This window comes from Trichomycterus rosablanca, chromosome 7, assembly GCF_030014385.1.
Source record: "Trichomycterus rosablanca isolate fTriRos1 chromosome 7, fTriRos1.hap1, whole genome shotgun sequence".
NCBI lineage: Eukaryota > Metazoa > Chordata > Actinopteri > Siluriformes > Trichomycteridae > Trichomycterus > Trichomycterus rosablanca.
This window is the reverse complement of record NC_085994.1, coordinates 195,001-215,000: the sequence shown is the minus strand read 5'-3', so window position 1 is coordinate 215,000 and position 20,000 is coordinate 195,001. Positions and strand designations below refer to the sequence as shown.

The following is a 20,000-nucleotide window of genomic DNA, read 5'->3' as shown; positions in this document are numbered from 1 at the left end:
TGATTGCTGTAGGCAAGCACACTATTGTTATCCGAAAGTCATATTATTATTATTATTATTATTAGTGTGATTGCTGTAGGCAAGCACACTATTGTTATCCGAAAGTCATATTATTAGTGTGATTGCAGAATGCAAGCACACTATTGTTATTGTTATTTTCGTTTTCAATATATTATTGCCATTCCGCCCGTTTTTTGTCTCCCTTTCTTCGTCCGCAATTTTCGAGATATCGACCCCGTTCCAGTGCCAAATCATCCGGCCCATACGGGAATGGACTGCTTGTATACAGCTTTTGGATCGAACCAACACTGTGGGCACAGTGCCCGTTTTAAGGTGCCCGTTTTGCCCCATTGACTCCCATTCATTTTGAAAAAAATTTCGAGCTATCAACGCCGTTCCAACCCTTGATCGACCGGGTCATTAATTAGCGCCCAAATCCAAAAAATCATCCGGATACGCCCATCCGTGTGGCATTTATGCCCGTTTTTGCCCGAATTTTTGGACAAAAATCTTGACACCTTTGGCTTTCCACAGAACGTCAACGTGATGACGTAGGCGGCATCTTCAGCCCGTTCTGAGAATAGAAAATGGCGGCCGCCAAAAAAGCTGACTTATTTTGGTCTGTAACTAAGGTATTAGTGATTTTTAAGATGAAAACGCTGCACAGAATGAAATTATACTGCAGTTACACTTAGCAGTGAGCGTCATATCATTCGCGTTGCAACAGAAAAAAAGATATTTATATCCGTTAGCTTCAAGGCTAACGGATGCATTAAAATCAATGGGAATTGCTAAATGCTAAAAGAGGGACCGAAGTCTGAGTGCACTATGCTTGAAAGCTGTAAATGACACACAGCCGATCATAGATTGCGCAATACCATGGCCCCTGCAGTGATAATCACATGTAAATGAATGAGTACTGATTTGTAAGCAGTACAAACGTGCAGAAATGCATTTTTTTACAGGTTTGGCTTTTCAAACACACCCAGAGTGAACTTGTGCTCACACCACAGCTTGTGCACAGATACAGTGGCCTGTCTGGGAGAAAGTATTCACACCCCACGCACCGCACCACTTCTAAACGCATGCGCGCCCCCGACCTGCGCACGCCCGCCGACCGGCACACGGCAATCACACTCGCATTTTCTCCGGAAATGCACTCTCTAGTTATTATTATTATTCCACCCGTTTTTTGTCTCCCTTTCTTCGTCCGCAGTTTTCGAGATATCGACCCCGTTCCAGCGCCAAATCGTCCGGCCCATACGGGAATGGACTGCTTGTATACAGGTTTTCGATCCGCTCGCCCGTTCACGTGCCACGCCCGCTTTTGTAGCGTTTTTTGGTCCCATTGACTTCCATTCATTTTTAGAATGGCATGTTCCTATACCGGCCTTCGGCTCAAATCGAGAGCTAGGATTCAGATAGAGACGCCTGTGAGTCTTCACCCACCCGACACCCCACATTACAGCTCTTCTATACAGCATTTAGACACGCTCACTTCCCACTGATGTAACCCCACTCACATACAGCATGGGGATTCGAACCCACGCCCACCTGCCACGCCCGGTTTTTGGTTCCATTCACTTCCATTCATTTTTTGAAAGTTTGAGATATCAACGCCGTTCCAACTCTAAATCGTAAAGCCCACTGATGTAACCCCGACTTGGGTACAGCATGGGGATTCGAACCCACACCCACCTGCCACGCCCGGTTTTTGGTTCCATTCACTTCCATTCATTTTTTGAAAGTTTGAGATATCAACGCCGTTCCAACTCTAAATCGTAAAGCCCACTGATGACACCCTGACTTGGGTACAGCATGGGGATTCGAACCAACACCCACCTGCCACGCCCGGTTTTTGTCCCCATTCACTTCTATTCATTTTTTGAAAGTTTGAGATATCAACGCCGTTCCAACTCTAAATCGTAAAGCCCCCTGATGTAACCCCGACTCAGATACAGCATGGGGATTCGAAACCACACCCACCTGCCACGCCCGGTTTTTGGTCCCATTCACTTCCATTCATTTTTTGAAAGTTCGAGATATCAACGCCGTTCCAACTCTAAATCGTAAAGCCCCCTGATGTAACCCTGACTCATGTACAGCATGGGGATTCGAACCCACGCCCACCTGCCACGCCCGGTTTTTTTCCCCATTCACTTCTATTCATTTTTTGAAAGTTCGAGATATCAACGCCGTTCCAACTCTAAATCATAAAGCCCACTGATGTAACCCCGACTTGGGTACAGCATGGGGATTCGAACCCACGCCCACCTGCCACGCCCGGTTTTCAGCCCCATTCACTTCCATTCATTTTTTGAAAGTTCGAGATATTAACGCCGTTCCAACTCTATATCATAAAGCTCACTGATGTAACCCCGACTTGGGTACAGCATGGGGATTCGAACCCACGCCCACCTGCCACGCCCGGTTTTTGTCCCCATTCCCTTCTATTCATTTTTTGAAAGTTTGAGATATCAACGCCGTTCCAACTCTAAATCGTAAAGCCCCCTGATGTAACCCCGACTCAGATACAGCATGGGGATTCGAAACCACACCCACCTGCCACGCCCGGTTTTTGGTCCCATTCACTTCCATTCATTTTTTGAAAGTTCGAGATATCAACGCCGTTCCAACTCTAAATCGTAAAGCCCCCTGATGTAACCCTGACTCATGTACAGCATGGGGATTCGAACCCACGCCCACCTGCCACGCCCGGTTTTTTTCCCCATTCACTTCTATTCATTTTTTGAAAGTTCGAGATATCAACGCCGTTCCAACTCTAAATCATAAAGCCCACTGATGTAACCCCGACTTGGGTACAGCATGGGGATTCGAACCCACGCCCACCTGCCACGCCCGGTTTTCAGCCCCATTCACTTCCATTCATTTTTTGAAAGTTCGAGATATTAACGCCGTTCCAACTCTATATCATAAACCTCACTGATGTAACCCCGACTCAGATACAGCATGGGGATTCGAACCCACGCCCACCTGCCACACCCGGTTTTTGTCCCCATTCACTTCCATTCATTTTTTGAAAGTTTGAGATATAAACGCCGTTTCAACTATAAATCGTAAAGCCCACTGATGTAAACTGATGTAACCCCGACTCAGATACAGCATGGGGATTCGAACCCATGCCCAGCTGCCACGCCCGGTTTTCGGCTCCATTCACTTCCATTCATTTTTTGAAAGTTTGAGATATCGACGCCGTTCCAATTTTAAATCGTAAAGCCCACTGATGACACACCAAACTTGGATAAAGCATTGGGTTACGCCCGCCGACCGGCACACGGCAATCACACTCGCATTTTCTCCGGAAATGCACATCTCTAGTTGTATATAATGTTGTTCTCTGGTGTGTTGCAGGGTTGTTTTGTGTTCTCTCTGGTGAAGTATAAGCCTCTCACCTATAATAAACTGTACGAGTACCCTGATTGGTCGGTTGGACTGGGCTGGTGTCTGGCGCTGGCCTCCATGATCTGCATCCCCATGGTGGTGGTCGTCAAAATCATCCAATCGGACGGTTCGCTGATCGAGGTGAGCGACTCAGTGTGGCTGTCTGTATAATATACCATATAACTGTTATATACCAGTATATACATACACAGACTCATACACACACATACACACACACATATACACACTCACACATAAACACACATATACACACATACACACATATACAAACACATACACACATACACACACACACACATATATATATATAAATATATATATATATACACAGACTCATACACACACACATACACACATACACACATATACAAACACATACATACACGTGTATATATATATATATATATATATATATATATATATACACGTATATATGTATATATATACACACAGACTCATACACACACATATACAAACACATACACACATATACACACACACACACATATATATATATATACAGTGTATCACAAAAGTAAGTACACCCCTCACATTTCTGCAAATATTTTATTATATCTTTTCATGGGACAACACTATAGAAATAAAACTTGGATATAACTTAGAGTAGTCAGTGTACAGCTTGTATAGCAGTGTAGATTTACTGTCTTCTGAAAATAACTCAACACACAGCCATTAATGTCTAAATAGCTGCAACATAAGTGAGTACACCCCACAGTGAACATGTCCAAATTGTGCCCAGTGTCAATATTTTGTGTGACCACCATTATTATCCAGCACGGCCTTAACCCTCCTGGGCATGGAATTCACCAGAGCTGCACAGGTTGCTACTGGAATCCTCTTCCACTCCTCCATGATGACATCACGGAGCTGGTGGATGTTAGACACCTTGAACTCCTCCACCTTCCACTTGAGGATGCGCCACAGGTGATCAATTGGGTTTAGTCCATCACCTTTACCTTCAGCTTCCTCAGCAAGGCAGTTGTCATCTTGGAGGTTGTGTTTGGGGTCGTTATCCTGTTGGAAAACTGCCATGAGGCCCAGTTTTCGAAGGGAGGGGATCATGCTCTGTTTCAGAATGTCACAGTACATGTTGGAATTCATGTTTCCCTCAATGAACTGCAGCTCCCCAGTGCCAGCAACACTCATGCAGCCCAAGACCATGATGCTACCACCACCATGCTTGACTGTAGGCAAGATACAGTTGTCTCGGTACTTCTCACCAGGGCGCCGCCACACATGCTGGACACCATCTGAGCCAAACAAGTTTATCTTGGTCTCGTCAGACCACAGGGCATTCCAGTAATCCATGTTCTTGGACTGCTTGTCTTTAGCAAACTGTTTGCGGGCTTTCTTGTGCGTCAGCTTCCTTCTGGGATGACGACCATGCAGACCGAGTTGATGCAGTGTGCGGCGTATGGTCTGAGCACTGACAGGCTGACCTCCCACGTCTTCAACCTCTGCAGCGATGCTGGCAGCACTCATGTGTCTATTTTTTAAAGCCAACCTCTGGATATGACGCCGAACACGTGGACTCAACTTCTTTGGTCGACCCTGGCGAAGCCTGTTCCGAGTGGAACCTGTCCTGGAAAACCGCTGTATGACCTTGGCCACCATGCTGTAGCTCAGTTTCAGGGTGTTAGCGATCTTCTTATAGCCCAGGCCATCTTTGTGGAGAGCAACAATTCTATTTCTCACATCCTCAGAGAGTTCTTTGCCATGAGGTGCCATATTGAATATCCAGTGGCCAGTATGAGAGAATTGTACCCAAAACACCAAATTTAACGGCCCTGCTCCCCATTTACACCTGGGACCTTGACACACGACACCAGGGAGGGACAACGACACATTTGGGCACAATTTGGACATGTTCACTGTGGGGTGTACTCACTTATGTTGCAGCTATTTAGACATTAATGGCTGTGTGTTGAGTTATTTTCAGAAGAAAGTAAATCTACACTGCTATACAAGCTGTACACTGACTACTCTAAGTTATATCCAAGTTTCATGTCTATAGTGTTGTCCCATGAAAAGATATAATGAAATATTTGCAGAAATGTGAGGGGTGTACTCACTTTTGTGATACACTGTATATATATATATATATATATATATATATATATATACACAGACTCATACACACACATATACACACACATACACACATATACAAAAACATACACACATATACACACACACACATATATACATATACAAACACATACACACATATACACACACACATATATATATATATATATATATATACACAGACTCATACACACACATACACACACACACATATACACACACACATATATATATATACACAGACTCATACACACACATACACACATATACAAACACATACACACATATACACACACACACACATATATATATATATATATATATATACAGTGTATCACAAAAGTGAGTACACCCCTCACATTTCTGCAGATATTTAAGTATATCTTTTCATGGGACAACACTGACAAAATGACACTTTGACACAATGAAAAGTAGTCTGTGTGCAGCTTATATAACAGTGTAAATTTATTCTTCCCTCAAAATAACTCAATATACAGCCATTAATGTCTAAACCACCGGCAACAAAAGTGAGTACACCCCTAAGAGACTACACCCCTAAATGTCCAAATTGAGCACTGCTTGTCATTTTCCCTCCAAAATGTCATGTGATTTGTTAGTGTTACTAGGTCTCAGGTGTGCATAGGGAGCAGGTGTGTTCAATTTAGTAGTACAGCGCTCACACTCTCTCATACTGGTCACTGAAAGTTCCAACATGGCACCTCATGGCAAAGAACTCTCTGAGGATCTTAAAAGACGAATTGTTGCGCTACATGAAGATAGCCAAGGCTACAAGAAGATTGCCAACACCCTGAAACTGAGCTGCAGCACAGTGGCCAAGATCATCCAGCGTTTTAAAAGAGCAGGGTCCACTCAGAACAGACCTCGCGTTGGTCGTCCAAAGAAGCTGAGTGCACGTGCTCAGCATCACATCCAACTGCTGTCTTTGAAAGATAGGCGCAGGAGTGCTGTTAGCATTGCTGCAGAGATTGAAAAGGTGGGGGGTCAGCCTGTCAGTGCTCAGACCATACGCCGCACACTACATTAAATTGGTCTGCATGGCTGTCACCCCAGAAGGAAGCCTCTTCTGAAGTCTCTACACAAGAAAGCCCGCAAACAGTTTGCTGAAGACATGTCAACAAAGGACATGGATTACTGGAACCATGTCCTATGGTCTGATGAGACCAAGATTAATTTGTTTGGTTCAGATGGTCTCAAGCATGTGTGGCGGCAATCAGGTGAGGAGTACAAAGATAAGTGTGTCATGCCTACAGTCAAGCATGGTGGTGGGAATGCCATGGTCTGGGGCTGCATGAGTGCAGCAGGTGTTGGGGAGTTACATTTCATTGAAGGACACATGAACTCCAATATGTACTGTGAAATACTGAGCAGAGCATGATCCCCTCCCTCCGGAAACTGGGTCGCAGGGCAGTGTTCCAGCATGATAATGACCCCAAACACACCTCTAAGATGACCACTGCTTTATTGAAGAGGCTGAGGGTAAAGGTGATGGACTGGCCAAGCATGTCTCCAGACCTAAACCCAATAGAACATCTTTGGGGCATCCTCAAGCGGAAGGTGGAGGAGCGCAAAGTCTCGAATATCCGCCAGCTCCGTGATGTCGTCATGGAGGAGTGGAAAAGCATTCCAGTGGCAACCTGTGAAGCTCTGGTAAACTCCATGCCCAGGAGAGTTAAGGCAGTTCTGGGAAATAATGGTGGCCACACAAAATATTGACACTTCAGGAACTTTCACTAAGGGGTGTACTCACTTTTGTTGCCAGTGGTTTAGACATTAATGGCTGTATATTGAGTTATTTTGAGGGAAGAATAAATTTACACTGTTATATAAGCTGCACACAGACTACTTTTCATTGTGTCAAAGTATCATTTTGTCAGTGTTGTCCCATGAAAAGATATACTTAAATATCTGCAGAAATGTGAGGGGTGTACTCACTTTTGTGATACACTGTATATATATATATATATATATATATATACACAGACTCATACACACACATACACACATATACAAACACATACACACATATCTCACATACCCCTCACATTTCTGCAAATATTTCATTATATCTTTTCATGGGACGACACTATAGACATGAAACTTGGATATAACTTAGAGTAGTCAGTGTACAGCTTGTATAGCAGTGTAGATTTACTGTCTTCTGAAAATAACTCAACACACAGCCATTAATGTCTAAATAGCTGCAACATAAGTGAGTACACCCCACAGTGAACATGTCCAAATTGTGCCCAAATGTGTCGTTGTCCCTCCCTGGTGTCATGTGTCAAGGTCCCAAGTGTAAATGGGGAGCAGGGCTGTTAAATTTGGTTTTTTGGGTACAATTCTCTCATACTGGCCACTGGATATTCAACATGGCACCTCATGGCAAAGAACTCTCTGAGGATGTGAGAAATAGAATTGTTGCTCTCCACAAAGATGGCCTGGGCTATAAGAAGATTGCTAACACCCTGAAACTGAGCTACAGCATGGTGGCCAAGGTCATACAGCGGTTTTCCAGGACAGGTTCCACTCGGAACAGGCTTCGCCAGGGTCGACCAAAGAAGTCGAGTCCACGTGTTTGGCGTCATATCCAGAGGTTGGCTTTAAAAAATAGACACATGAGTGCTGCCAGCATTGCTGCAGAGGTTGAAGACGTGGGAGATCAGCCTGTCAGTGCTCAGACCATACGCCGCACACTGCATCAACTCGGTCTGCATGGTCGTCATCCCAGAAGGAAGCTGACGCACAAGAAAGCCCACAAACAGTTTGCTGAAGACAAGTAGTCCAAGAACATGGATTACTGGAATGCCCTGTGGTCTGACGAGACCAAGATAAACTTGTTTGGCTCAGATGGTGTCCAGCATGTGTGGCGGCGCCCTGGTGAGAAGTACCAAGACAACTGTATCTTGCCTACAGTCAAGCATGGTGGTGGTAGCATCATGGTCTTGGGCTGCATGAGTGTTGCTGGCACTGGGGAGCTGCAGTTCATTGAGGGAAACATGAATTCCAACATGTACTGTGACATTCTGAAACAGAGCATGATCCCCTCCCTTCGAAAACTGGGCCTCATGGCAGTTTTCCAACAGGATAACGACCCCAAACACAACCTCCAAGATGACAACTGCCTTGCTGAGGAAGCTGAAGGTAAAGGTGATGGACTAAACCCAATTGATCACCTGTGGCGCATCCTCAAGTGGAAGGTGGAGGAGTTCAAGGTGTCTAACATCCACCAGCTCCGTGATGTCATCATGGAGGAGTGGAAGAGGATTCCAGTAGCAACCTGTGCAGCTCTGGTGAATTCCATGCCCAGGAGGGTTAAGGCAGTGCTGGATAATAATGGTGGTCACACAAAATATTGACACATTTGGGCACAATTTGGACATGTTCACTGTGGGGTGTACTCACTTATGTTGCAGCTATTTAGACATTAATGGCTGTGTGTTGAGTTATTTTCAGAAGACAGTAAATCTACACTGCTATACAAGCTGTACACTGACTACTCTAAATTATATCCAAGTTTCATGTCTATAGTGTTGTCCCATGAAAAGATATAATAAAATATTTGCAGAAATGTGAGGGGTGTACTTACTTTTGTGATACACTGTATATACACAGACTCATACACACACATACAAACACATACACACACATATATATATATATACACAGACTCATACACACACACACATATACTGTATATATACACAGACTCATACACACATACACACACACATACACATACAAACACATACACACATATACACACACACACATACAAACACATACACACATATACACATACAAACACATACACACATATACACATACAAACACATACACACATATACACACACACACATATATACTGTATATATATATACTGTATATACTGTGTATATATATATATATATATATACACAGACTAATACACACACACATACACATACACACATAAACACACACACACACACTGATCTGATATTGTGACTGATTTTAGTGTTGTGTGTATATATATAAATATAAATAATTTTGCATGTTTGTGTGTGTGTGTGTGTGTGTTTTTGTGTGTGTGTGTGTGTGTACAGCGTATCAAAGCCGTGGCAGCTCCAGTGAAGGGTGCGAGTTCTCGTCCTAAAGATTTCGGGGTGAAGAACAGCGAGCTCCTGCACCCGCTCGACCCCAACGGTACCTACAGCAGACCCCCCCTCAGCGTGGTGGAGAGCACCATGTGAGACTCTCTGTGAGAGAGAGACAGGCGCTGACATCACTTCCTGTTTTACTGAGCACAATCCTTTCATCTGTCTGTTATTATTATTGTGATATTAGTGTCGTTAGCACTGTTAGCATTAGTGTTATCGTTTATACTGGCACACACACACACACACGATGGTGGACGACGACGTGCCTCGTTTTTTTAAACTAATAAACTGATTATTTTATTAATTCTTGAACTATTTACAGTAATAATCAGCGTCTCAGTGACTGATGTCGTACCGTGAGCTTCACTCTGTGTTTAGTGTTAAAGATGATGAATGTACGTCACACACACACACACACACACACACACACACACACACACACACACACACACACACACTTATTTCGAGGGGAGTTTTTTTAATCAGTCGCCCCTTTTTAAATTCTCGTTGCACTTTAGTGATCACTGCCGGACAATCTGTCCACACACACACACACATATACACACACACACACACACACACATACACACACACAAACACACACACACACACAAACACACACACACCTGGAAACACACACACACACAGACCTGAAAAAACACACACATACACACACACCAGAAAACCCACACACATACACACACACACACACATGAAAACACACACACACACACACACACACACACACGCACACACACGTATATAAAACGATGGCCAGGTTTATTATAATGAACAGACATGAGAATTTACTCGTGTATTTGTTTCCCCTGATTTTCCTTCCAATTTAGTCATACCCAGTTCCCCGGTGGTATTTCCCCTCTACTGCTGCAGACCTCCACTCCTGACTGAGGAGGATCCTAATATGCTTTTATCCGAAGCAGTGAATACAATTTAAGCAATTATGGGTTAAGGGCCTTGCTCAAGGGCCCAACAGTGGCATGAACCAGCGACCTTTGGATTACAGTTCATTACCTTAACCACTAGGCTACAACTGCCCTAATCAATATCAGTCTGAAGACTTTAATCCTTCACTAAAGCCCCAAAGAACCCAAATCCGCCCTCCCCTCCCGCCCCTCCACCACGGTCCCCTCCCCGAGTCCGGTCTGAAACAGAACCCTCGTCCTCGAACATGTTTGCCTTTTAATCCCGCGGGTGATTAGCGGTGCAGGATGTGACGCGTCGCTGATTTAATTCTGTTTATTATTTTGTGTTTAAAGTTCAGCTGGGTGTTGGTTCACATCAGCTCGAACCTGCCGTGTGCAATATTTATAATCACGTGTTTTTGTCTTTTCTATTTTTATTATTTTAGCTTCAACGTGTAAAAATATAAGAAACACTGAAGATCAAAAATGAAAAACGTGGAACCAAAGTAGATTTTGTTATGAGTTTAAGATGCATATTGCATCAATTACATTCGAAATAAAAGTTTTTCTCTCTCAGTAAAACGTGTTTTTATTTTATTTTAGATTTAATGCTGCTCACACTGATAAAGCTGTAAAACAAACACTTCACTCAGAGATTCTAGATTCTTTTAAATTTATTTTTTATGCATTTTCTCCCTACTTTAGAGCGTCCAATTGCCCGATTGCGTCACGCTTCCTCTCCACCAACGCCAATCCCGCTCTGATTGAGGAGAACGAAGCTAACCCACGCCCCCTCCGACACGTGGACAGCAGCCGTACGCATCTAATCACTTACACTTTGCCGATAAAAGCAGTTTAGTTTATAAGTTTGGAAGCTAGTAGACCCACTAATTAGTTAGCAAGCTTGTGATATCACCAAGTTGCTAGCTGTTTAGGGCCGGGAAGGGTTAGTGTGGTCACGTATCAGAGCTAAAAACAATATAACAACTAATATAACAATATTAGTTCAATGTCTAGTTTAAAGCAGACATTTTTGAAGTCTGAGACTGGAAAACTAGTTTAAGATGGCATCAATATTACAGACTTTGTTTTATAAAAAATAGATGTGAGATAGCTAGCATTTTTATGGAATAACATGTGGGGTGACAGACAAATTACAGAAATAAATCCACGTTTTTGTCTGGGTCGGGAACTCGGGAAGCAGAATGAACGACCTGCAGAGTGTTAAATAAAGGTCAGCAGGTAAAGATCAGCTAACACAGGAGATGCTGTTACTGCTGCAGAGGGAGTTTTTGTATCACAGCAGCTACAGAGCTGAAACAGCGTAAACGTTTATAAGCGCTCGTACTGAGATAGCGGTTACTGTAACACCGTGATAGCGCCACACTCTGGTGAAACAGCTCCACTGATGATCTATTTTATTTGTTGTTTTATTGTTTAGAACAGAACACTGAATTAAAAGTAATAAGATGATCTGAGCATAAATGTGTTTGTTAGTCATCTTGTTAAAAGTTGCTGCTTATTTATTAAAGTTTAATAACAGAGTTGGATGGTTAACCCTAACCCTTTGTCAAATATTTAAACCCTGACTTTATACACACTGCCATGGTGCCACCAGTTACATGAATGACTTTGCCTATAGTTAACATTAGATTATGTAAATTTGCAGGTTTTCCAAGACAACAACCCACCCGCTTAAGTCACATGCTACGCTAGGACAATATGACACCCCACATGACTTACAGACTGTTAAACCTGTAAGGACTTTAGCGTGGGAATCACTCCTGTATTTTAATGCTAACTTTATCCCGAGTCTCACGTCCCTGTAACCGGTTCATGTAGAGTTCAGTCAGAACCCGCCGAGCTACTCTAAGCTAAACTTAGCCACTGTAACAGTGAACGTTTAATTCTCAGGGAAGCCGAGCGGTTATGACAGCACGTCGTCCTAATTGAGCTAACTCTACCGAACATGTCAGGACTCCAGGGCCCTCGGGTCCCCAGTCTTCCTCAGGCAGGTACCTAAACGAGTCGGAGTCGCTCGGGCGCTAATTAAAGTAAATGACGTCAAATGAAGATTAGAGACGCATGATGAAGCTCTGAACTCTGGAACCAGTGAGACAGCAAAGCACAGCAGTTATTTTATAAGAAGCCTCACCTCCATCTAGATTTCGGACAGTAACTGCTGGGATTCATTTGTATTCATGTAAAAGAGCATTATGGAGATCCAGCACTGATGTGATGAGATAAAACCAGGATTTGAGATCAGGACGAGTGTATGGTGATGAATTACTGGGTAGATGTTTATTTAGGGTTGCCATCTATGTCTGACAGAAAAACCCTGGACACTGTCATACTGATGACCGACAGCGTTTTTGGTTTTGCCCTCATATTTAATTATCAAAAATGTAACTGAGCACATGGAACAGGGAGCAGAAAGCAGATTATCCAGGATTGGCTTTAGCCATGAGATGAACATTTCATTTTTCACCCAGTAAAATTAATGTTTTATTTTCTTTTTGTCCGGCCTTAGGAATTAGGACCGTATAGAAAATGCAAATAAAAAAGCCGCAGTGTTTCTTACATTTACATCGACTCTTATTTCATCTTATATAAACCCAAAATATTTATGTTTTATCTGGTCAACTTCATTACAATTCTTAACATACACATACATGCATTTTAAGCTACAACACATTCTAAATAAGTTAAAACAGGGTAATTTAGGGCTCGTAATGAGTTAAATAAAACTAAATAATTACATGATTTCAACATTTGAACAGCTGATTATAATCATGAATTAGCACAAATCATGTTCAAAAGGAAGGAAGAAAAAAGGTTGTAAAGATGGTTTACAGGCTTAAAAGAAGAATTCACTGTTACATTAAACATCAGATACTTTTAGACTTTTACTCAAGTAATATTCTAAAAGGAACTTTTACTTCTATCAAAGTAAATTTCTGGTAAGATACTTGTACTTTTCCTGGCCTGTTCCTCAGACGCCGGTGGTGAATCTCGTGACTTTTGCAAGCCTGGTATAACACAGTGTGTGTGCTGCTGTAGAAACATCATCATGTTTTAACTTCACCTCAGAGGAATCACAGCACAGAATAAACTACAGGACAGACCAGCAAACATAAACACAAATCCATTGTGCCATTATACAATCTCAAACTGCCCCGTTGTCCTAAGATTTGGAAAAAGTTGTTGCCCGACTGTTTATTTTATTGGTGTGATTAACAAGCATTACAGTGGGGTCAAAAAGTATTTAGTCAGCCACTGATTGTGCAAGTTCTACTACTTAGAAAGATGAGAGAGGTCTGTAATTTTCATCATAGCTACACTTCAACTATGAGAGACAAAATGAGAAAAAAAATCCAGGAAATCACATTGTAGGATTTTTAAAGAATTTATTTGTAAATTATGGTGGAAAATAAGTATTTGGTCAATAACAAACAAGCAAGATTTCTGGCTCTCACAGACCTGTAACTTCTCCTTTAAGAAGCTCTTCTGTCCTCCACTCGTTACCTGTATTAATGGCACCTGTTTGACCTCGTTATCTGTATAAAAGACACCTGTCCACAGCCTCAAACAGTCAGACTCCAAACTTAACCATGGCCAAGACCAAAGAGCTGTCGAAGGACACCAGGATGAAAATTGTAGACCTGCACCAGGCTGGGAAGAGTGAATCTACAATAGGCAAGCAGGTTGGTGTGAATAAATCAACTGTGGGAGCAATTGTAAGAAAATGGAAGACATACAAGACCATTGATAATCTCCCGTGGGGTCAAAATGATCATGAGAACGGTAAGCAAAAATCCCAGAACTACACGGAGGGACCTGATGAATGACCTGCAGAGAGCTGGGACCAAAGTAACAAAGGCTACCATCAGTAACACACTACGCTGAGAGGGACTCGAATCCTGCAGTGCCAGGCGTGTCCCCCTGCTTAAGCCAGTACATGTCCAGGCCCGTCTGAAGTTTGCCAGAGAGCATATGGATGATCCAGAAGAGGATTGGGAGAATATCATGTGGTCAGATGAAACCAAAATGGAACTTTTTGGTAAAAACTCAACTCGTGGTGTTTGGAGGAAGAAGAAGAACCCAAGAACACCATACCTACTGTGAAGCATGGGGGTGGAAACATCATGCTTTGGGGCTGTTTTTCTGCAAAGGGGACAGGACGACTGATCCGTGTTAAGGGAAGAATGAACGGGGCCATGTATCGTGAGATTTTAAGCCAAAACCTCCTTCCATCAGTGAGAGCATTGAAGATGGAACGTGGCTGGGTCTTCCAGCATGACGATGATCCCAAACACACCGCTCGGGCAACGAAGGAGTGGCTCCGTAAAAAGCATTTCAAGGTCCTGGAGTGGCCTAGCCAGTCTCCAGACCTCAACCCCATAGAAAATTTGTGGAGTCCGTGTTGCCCAGCGACAGCCCCAAAACATCACTGCTCTAGAGGAGATCTGCATGGAGGAATGGGCCAAAATAGCAGCTACAGTGTGTGCAAACCTGGTGAAGACTTACAGGAAACGTTTCACCTCCGTCATTGCCAACAAAGGTTATGTTACAAAGTATTGAGTTGAACTTTTGTTATTGACCAAATACTTATTTTCCACCATAATTTACAAATAAATTCTTTAAAAATCCTACAATGTGATTTCCTGGATTTTTTTTCTCATTGTGTCTCTCATAGTTGAAGTGTAGCTATGATGAAAATTACAGACCTCTCTCATCTTTCTAAGTAGGAGAACCTGCACAATCAGTGGCTGACTAAATACTTTTTGGCCCCACTGTATGTTCTGTGGTCTGGATTCAGGGAAACACTAAAACAAAATCAATGCTAGCTAAGTTACTAAGTTACTCACCACTTGTTTTAATTGTTTGTTTATTAGGATTGTAACATCAAGTTCCACACCTTTGGCCACGCCCATGACAGGAACGGTAGTTACTCATTACACAAGATTCATCAGTTCACGAGGTTTAATATCAAACACAGTTGTGGACAATTTAGTGTCTCCAGTTCACCTCACTTACACGCCTTCGAATTATGGGAAGAAACCCACACAGGCACGGGGAGAACATGCAAACTCCACACAGAAAGAACCCAGACCGCCCCACCTGGGGATCGAACCCAGGACCTTCTTGCTTCTTGCTGTTTAAAAGGCAAATTCACTTTTAAACGTTGGAATTTGTTGGAATAAATGAAGATTCTTTAGAGCCTATAAAGCTGCAGTATGGCGTCCCACAAGGTTCTGTTTCTAGCCCCCTTTGTTCTCACTTTACAGGCCGCTTTTACAACTTTGAAAATTATAAATATAATTAAAAATATAATTATGCTAATAATGCACTCAGTTACATAAATATAGAGTACTGTGTTAGTATTAAAGTCTGGTAAGCTATTTGATAGCTCAGAGGTTGAAGTACAGGACTGACTCAAGCCCCACAACCATCAAGTTCCTGCTGTTGGGTCGCTGAACAGCTCCTCAACCCTGAAGCGTGTGGATTGTATTTGGTCACAATTGTAAGTTGCTTTAGCTAAAAGCATCTGCTAAATAACAAGTTAAAAAAGGTAATTTTAAGTTGCTATTGCTAAATGCCTTACATACATTATTGTTATATTTGGGACATCATCCCAAATCACCCTACTCAGTGTGCATGGGTAAAAATACACTGGTGGTTTACACCACGGTTATGGGTATATTCAGATGTACTTATTTTTATAGCCATTGCATCCAAGTTCCTTAAATCCAGTAAATTTAACTTACAATAAAAACCATTCATGCTTTGTTCATAACGATATTGTTTTAATTATTATTTGGAATTTATTGACTTAATATTATTTTACTTTAATTAGTGCAAAGATTTCATTTCCAATATAAAGTGAATTAATCAGACATCAGTGATGATGGCAGAAAAGTTATTGATGACTTATTTAATCTCTCCTGGTCCTGATCTCTGTTCTTTCTTCTTTAAACTTCAATATTTTTGCTCCTCTAACCAACTCCGATTTCTTATTAATAGCTCTCTGATTAACACCTGATCGTCTTCATGTCCTCATTGTTTACAGTAATAAAACACAGGTTTTATGTTGCTTTATTAAAAATCCATTATATAATAAAATCATTCATGTACAGGGACGCGTTTCCACTCGTTATTCACTCTCGTGTTTACAGAAGGAATGTGGACAAAAAAAACAGAAACCTGCTTCCATTAGGTTACAGTTTAAAACAGATCTGATCACAACCTTACATTTGATTTTCTTCTGGATTTAAATAGTGATTGTTATTAGAACAAGGGTAACAAACTCAAACACACCAAACTAAACCCAGTCACAGAGAAATGAAGCACTAAAGGTGTAAAGATGTGGGACACAGAACCAGTCAGTGTGTTCTCATGGTAAAAGTTTGATCTTTATATTTAATGTGAAGCTCTCGCTCGCTCTCTGTGCTTCTGAACCTTTAGATTTAGTTTATAACACTCATATAACACCAAAATACATGTGTGAAGGTACAACAGTGAAGGAAAATGTAAAATTAGTGTCTGTGGACCCAAATAAACGATCATAAACACGGTAAACTAGTAATGATAGTTTGTGTGTGAATATTTAGAAATGAAACGTGATTTAGTGATGAACAAACTGAAATAAATCATTAGTGAGACCTGAAACGTGTAATTTATACAGAATATAAAATAACGATGTGTGTGTGTGTGTGAGTGTGTGTAAGTAATCCATCCTGCAGACACGCCGTCGTCCTCTCATATAGACGACGTTCTCTCAGGACCGTGGACAGGCAGAACAGCGAGCGTATCCGGTGCGTCCGGACCGTTTTCAGGTGTAACGAGACTCCTGCTAATAACCAGCTGCAGCTGATCACCCGCCGCGGCTAACAGTGGCACCGTCAGGCAGCAGTCAAAGTCCCGAGTCCTGGTGTGATTCACCTGAGAGAGACAAAACACATCGGACGCCGTGGTTACACCGTCATGGTGGTACACTACAGTACACTACCACGCTCATGTCAACGTCATCATCCTGGAAGAGACCACACCCATCATGAGATGCTGTGTAAAACATTTCTAACTGAGCTGCTGCAGCTTCATCCTACTTAGCATTTTTATATATGCTATTTTGTTAATTTTTTTTTCTATTTTATTTCTGCATTTTCTCCCACTTTATCGTAGTCAATCTGTCTTCCGCTGCTGGTGGATCCCCGATTGCCTTTGAGGTGACACCCTAGCAGACACGGTGCCCAATTAGTGTCTGCTGCAGGCACTGCCAATTATGCCCCCGCTAGATGGTGCCCAGCCGACCGGTGGCAACGCCGAGTTTCAAACCAGGGAGTATCCCGCTGCTCCACCTGGGCACCCATCCATGATTTTTTTGTGTGACCCAGGCAACACAAACAGCATCTTACTCTCTCTGTAATGCTTTTCAAAGACAGTGGTAGCCTAGTGGTCAAGGTTCTGGACTTGTAATGGAAAGGTCGCTGCCAGGTTGCCGCTGTTGGGTTCTTGAGCAAGGCCCTTTAACCTCAATTGCTTAGACAGTATACTGTCACAGTACTGTTTGAATAAAAGCATCTGTTAAATGCCGAGAATATAAATGTAAATGGTCCCACTGTGGTTTACAAGATGTAACATAAAGCCTCCACAGGAGGGTGTTTACATACAAGTTTATTATTATTATGTTTCTCTGTGACCCAGTGCTACAGTGTGGGAGGTTTAGCATATAAACGTTCAGTTTTTATTTATTAATGATTCTCTTCTCATTTCTTCAGCTTTTCCGTTTATCTCTAACCCGTTTTCGTCCCACATCACTCTGATTAAAGGGGGACTGGAACAGTTTACCTGCAGGATTCGGTCGTACTGACGTAACCCCGCCCGATCTGCAGGACCATCAGGACGGATCATGTTCACATAAACGCCTTTTTCTAACAAACCATCAGACACACTGAATCCAAAATCCCTGCAGTCCGAGTCCTTCTGCAAACAGAGCTGAAAGAGACGAGAGATTTATGACGTCTGTTAGATTCAGTTCTTTAGTTTCAAACAAACACTGAATTACAAAAAAATCATTCATTCATTCATTGTCTGTTTTACCATGACCTTATCCTATTCAGGGTCGTGGTGGGTCAGGAAACAGGTTGCCTGGACAAATCGGCAGTCCATCACAGGGCAAACACATTCATGCATACACACACTCATTTCTGCGGGGACTTTAGCATCTCCAATTAACCTGACTGTAAGAGGAAACCGGAGCTCCCGGAGGAAACCCACACAGACACGGGGAGAACATACAAACTCCACACAAACAGGACCAGGACTGCTCCACTTGGGAATCAAACCCAGGACCTTCTTGCTGTGAGGTGACAGAGCTACCCACCGAGCCACAGTGTAAAATATTTCATAATATGATTTAGAGTTTGGTACGAGACATAACTTTTTTTTTATTATTTTTTTTTATTTATTTTCTCCTCTTTTTCTCCCGACTTTAGTCATATCCAATTACCCAAGTTGCGTTATGTTTCCTCTTTACTGGTGCTGACCCTCACCCTGATTGAGGAGAGCGAGCCCCCTCCGACACGTGTGCAGTGCCGACTGCATTTTTTCACCTGCATGACACGAGTTAATATGCGGAGCAGCTTTGTGCACGGAGAGCCACACCCTGATCAGCATTATTCCTCTACTCTGTGCAGCGCCTCGATCAGCCGTCAGAGGTCGTAATTGCATCTGAGGACGATTGTAGAGCTTTCAAATAAAAGATCAAAGTTCTCCACGACCCAAATTATCCAAAGTTTGGTGAAACTTAAACCTGGTACAGAACTAAACGCTGGTTTGGTCACTGTGTAAAGCTTTGATGGTACCACAGCAGCACCGGCGCCGTGCTGCACGTCTATATCGTTTCATTACGCTTCTTAATCGTGGAGATCTTGGAATAGCGTATTTCTTAGCAAGTTTAAAGCACAAAAAGCTTCTCATGTGAATGCGCCGGTAACAGCGTAACACTCAGCACCGTGTTTACATGGTTTAGAATGTGCAGTAAGTGTTGAGTGAATGTGGAGGTTAGGATCGGGGATCGTTCTGTCGTTACTGTACGCTGGACTTAATGAGACGCGGCTACATCTAACTATTTGATCTCTGCTATAAGGTGAAGCACGTTGCTGTGTGTACAGAACAGCATGAACACGAGCTGCACTCTGTTTAATATGGATCATATGAACATAAACCCTGTTTACATTTAGTTCTGGGTTAGATTATTATCACCTACAGTTTAGTGTTAGAATAAAAGAAGCTTAAATCAGATTCTGAATGACATTAATCGTTTAGATTAACCGACTAATCGTTAAAATAGTCTATAGATGAATTAATAGAAAGATAGTCGTTAGTG

At 42.4% G+C, this 20,000-nt stretch overlaps 2 protein-coding genes across 4 annotated transcripts in view; one reads left to right on the top strand and one right to left on the bottom strand.

Annotated features, from left to right (window-relative positions):
* Window positions 1-11,188, top strand: part of slc6a6a (solute carrier family 6 member 6a) — a 40,911-nt gene extending 29,723 nt beyond the window's left edge. Inside the window, exons 13-14 of the mRNA XM_062998778.1 lie at window positions 3,373-3,543; window positions 9,636-11,188. Coding sequence (XP_062854848.1) covers window positions 3,373-3,543; window positions 9,636-9,782 — 318 coding nt within the window. The 3' untranslated portion in view covers window positions 9,783-11,188. The remainder of the gene's footprint in view (window positions 1-3,372; window positions 3,544-9,635) is intronic.
* Window positions 11,189-16,692: 5,504 nt separating this feature from the next.
* grip2a (glutamate receptor interacting protein 2a) overlaps window positions 16,693-20,000 on the bottom strand; it is a 57,019-nt gene continuing 53,711 nt past the window's right edge. For all 3 annotated transcript variants that reach the window (XM_062998771.1, XM_062998772.1, XM_062998773.1), the window contains 2 exons: window positions 18,461-18,607; window positions 16,693-17,554 (listed from right to left, as the gene is read on the bottom strand). In XM_062998771.1, coding sequence (XP_062854841.1) covers window positions 17,372-17,554; window positions 18,461-18,607 — 330 coding nt within the window. In that variant the 3' untranslated portion in view covers window positions 16,693-17,371. The remainder of the gene's footprint in view (window positions 17,555-18,460; window positions 18,608-20,000) is intronic.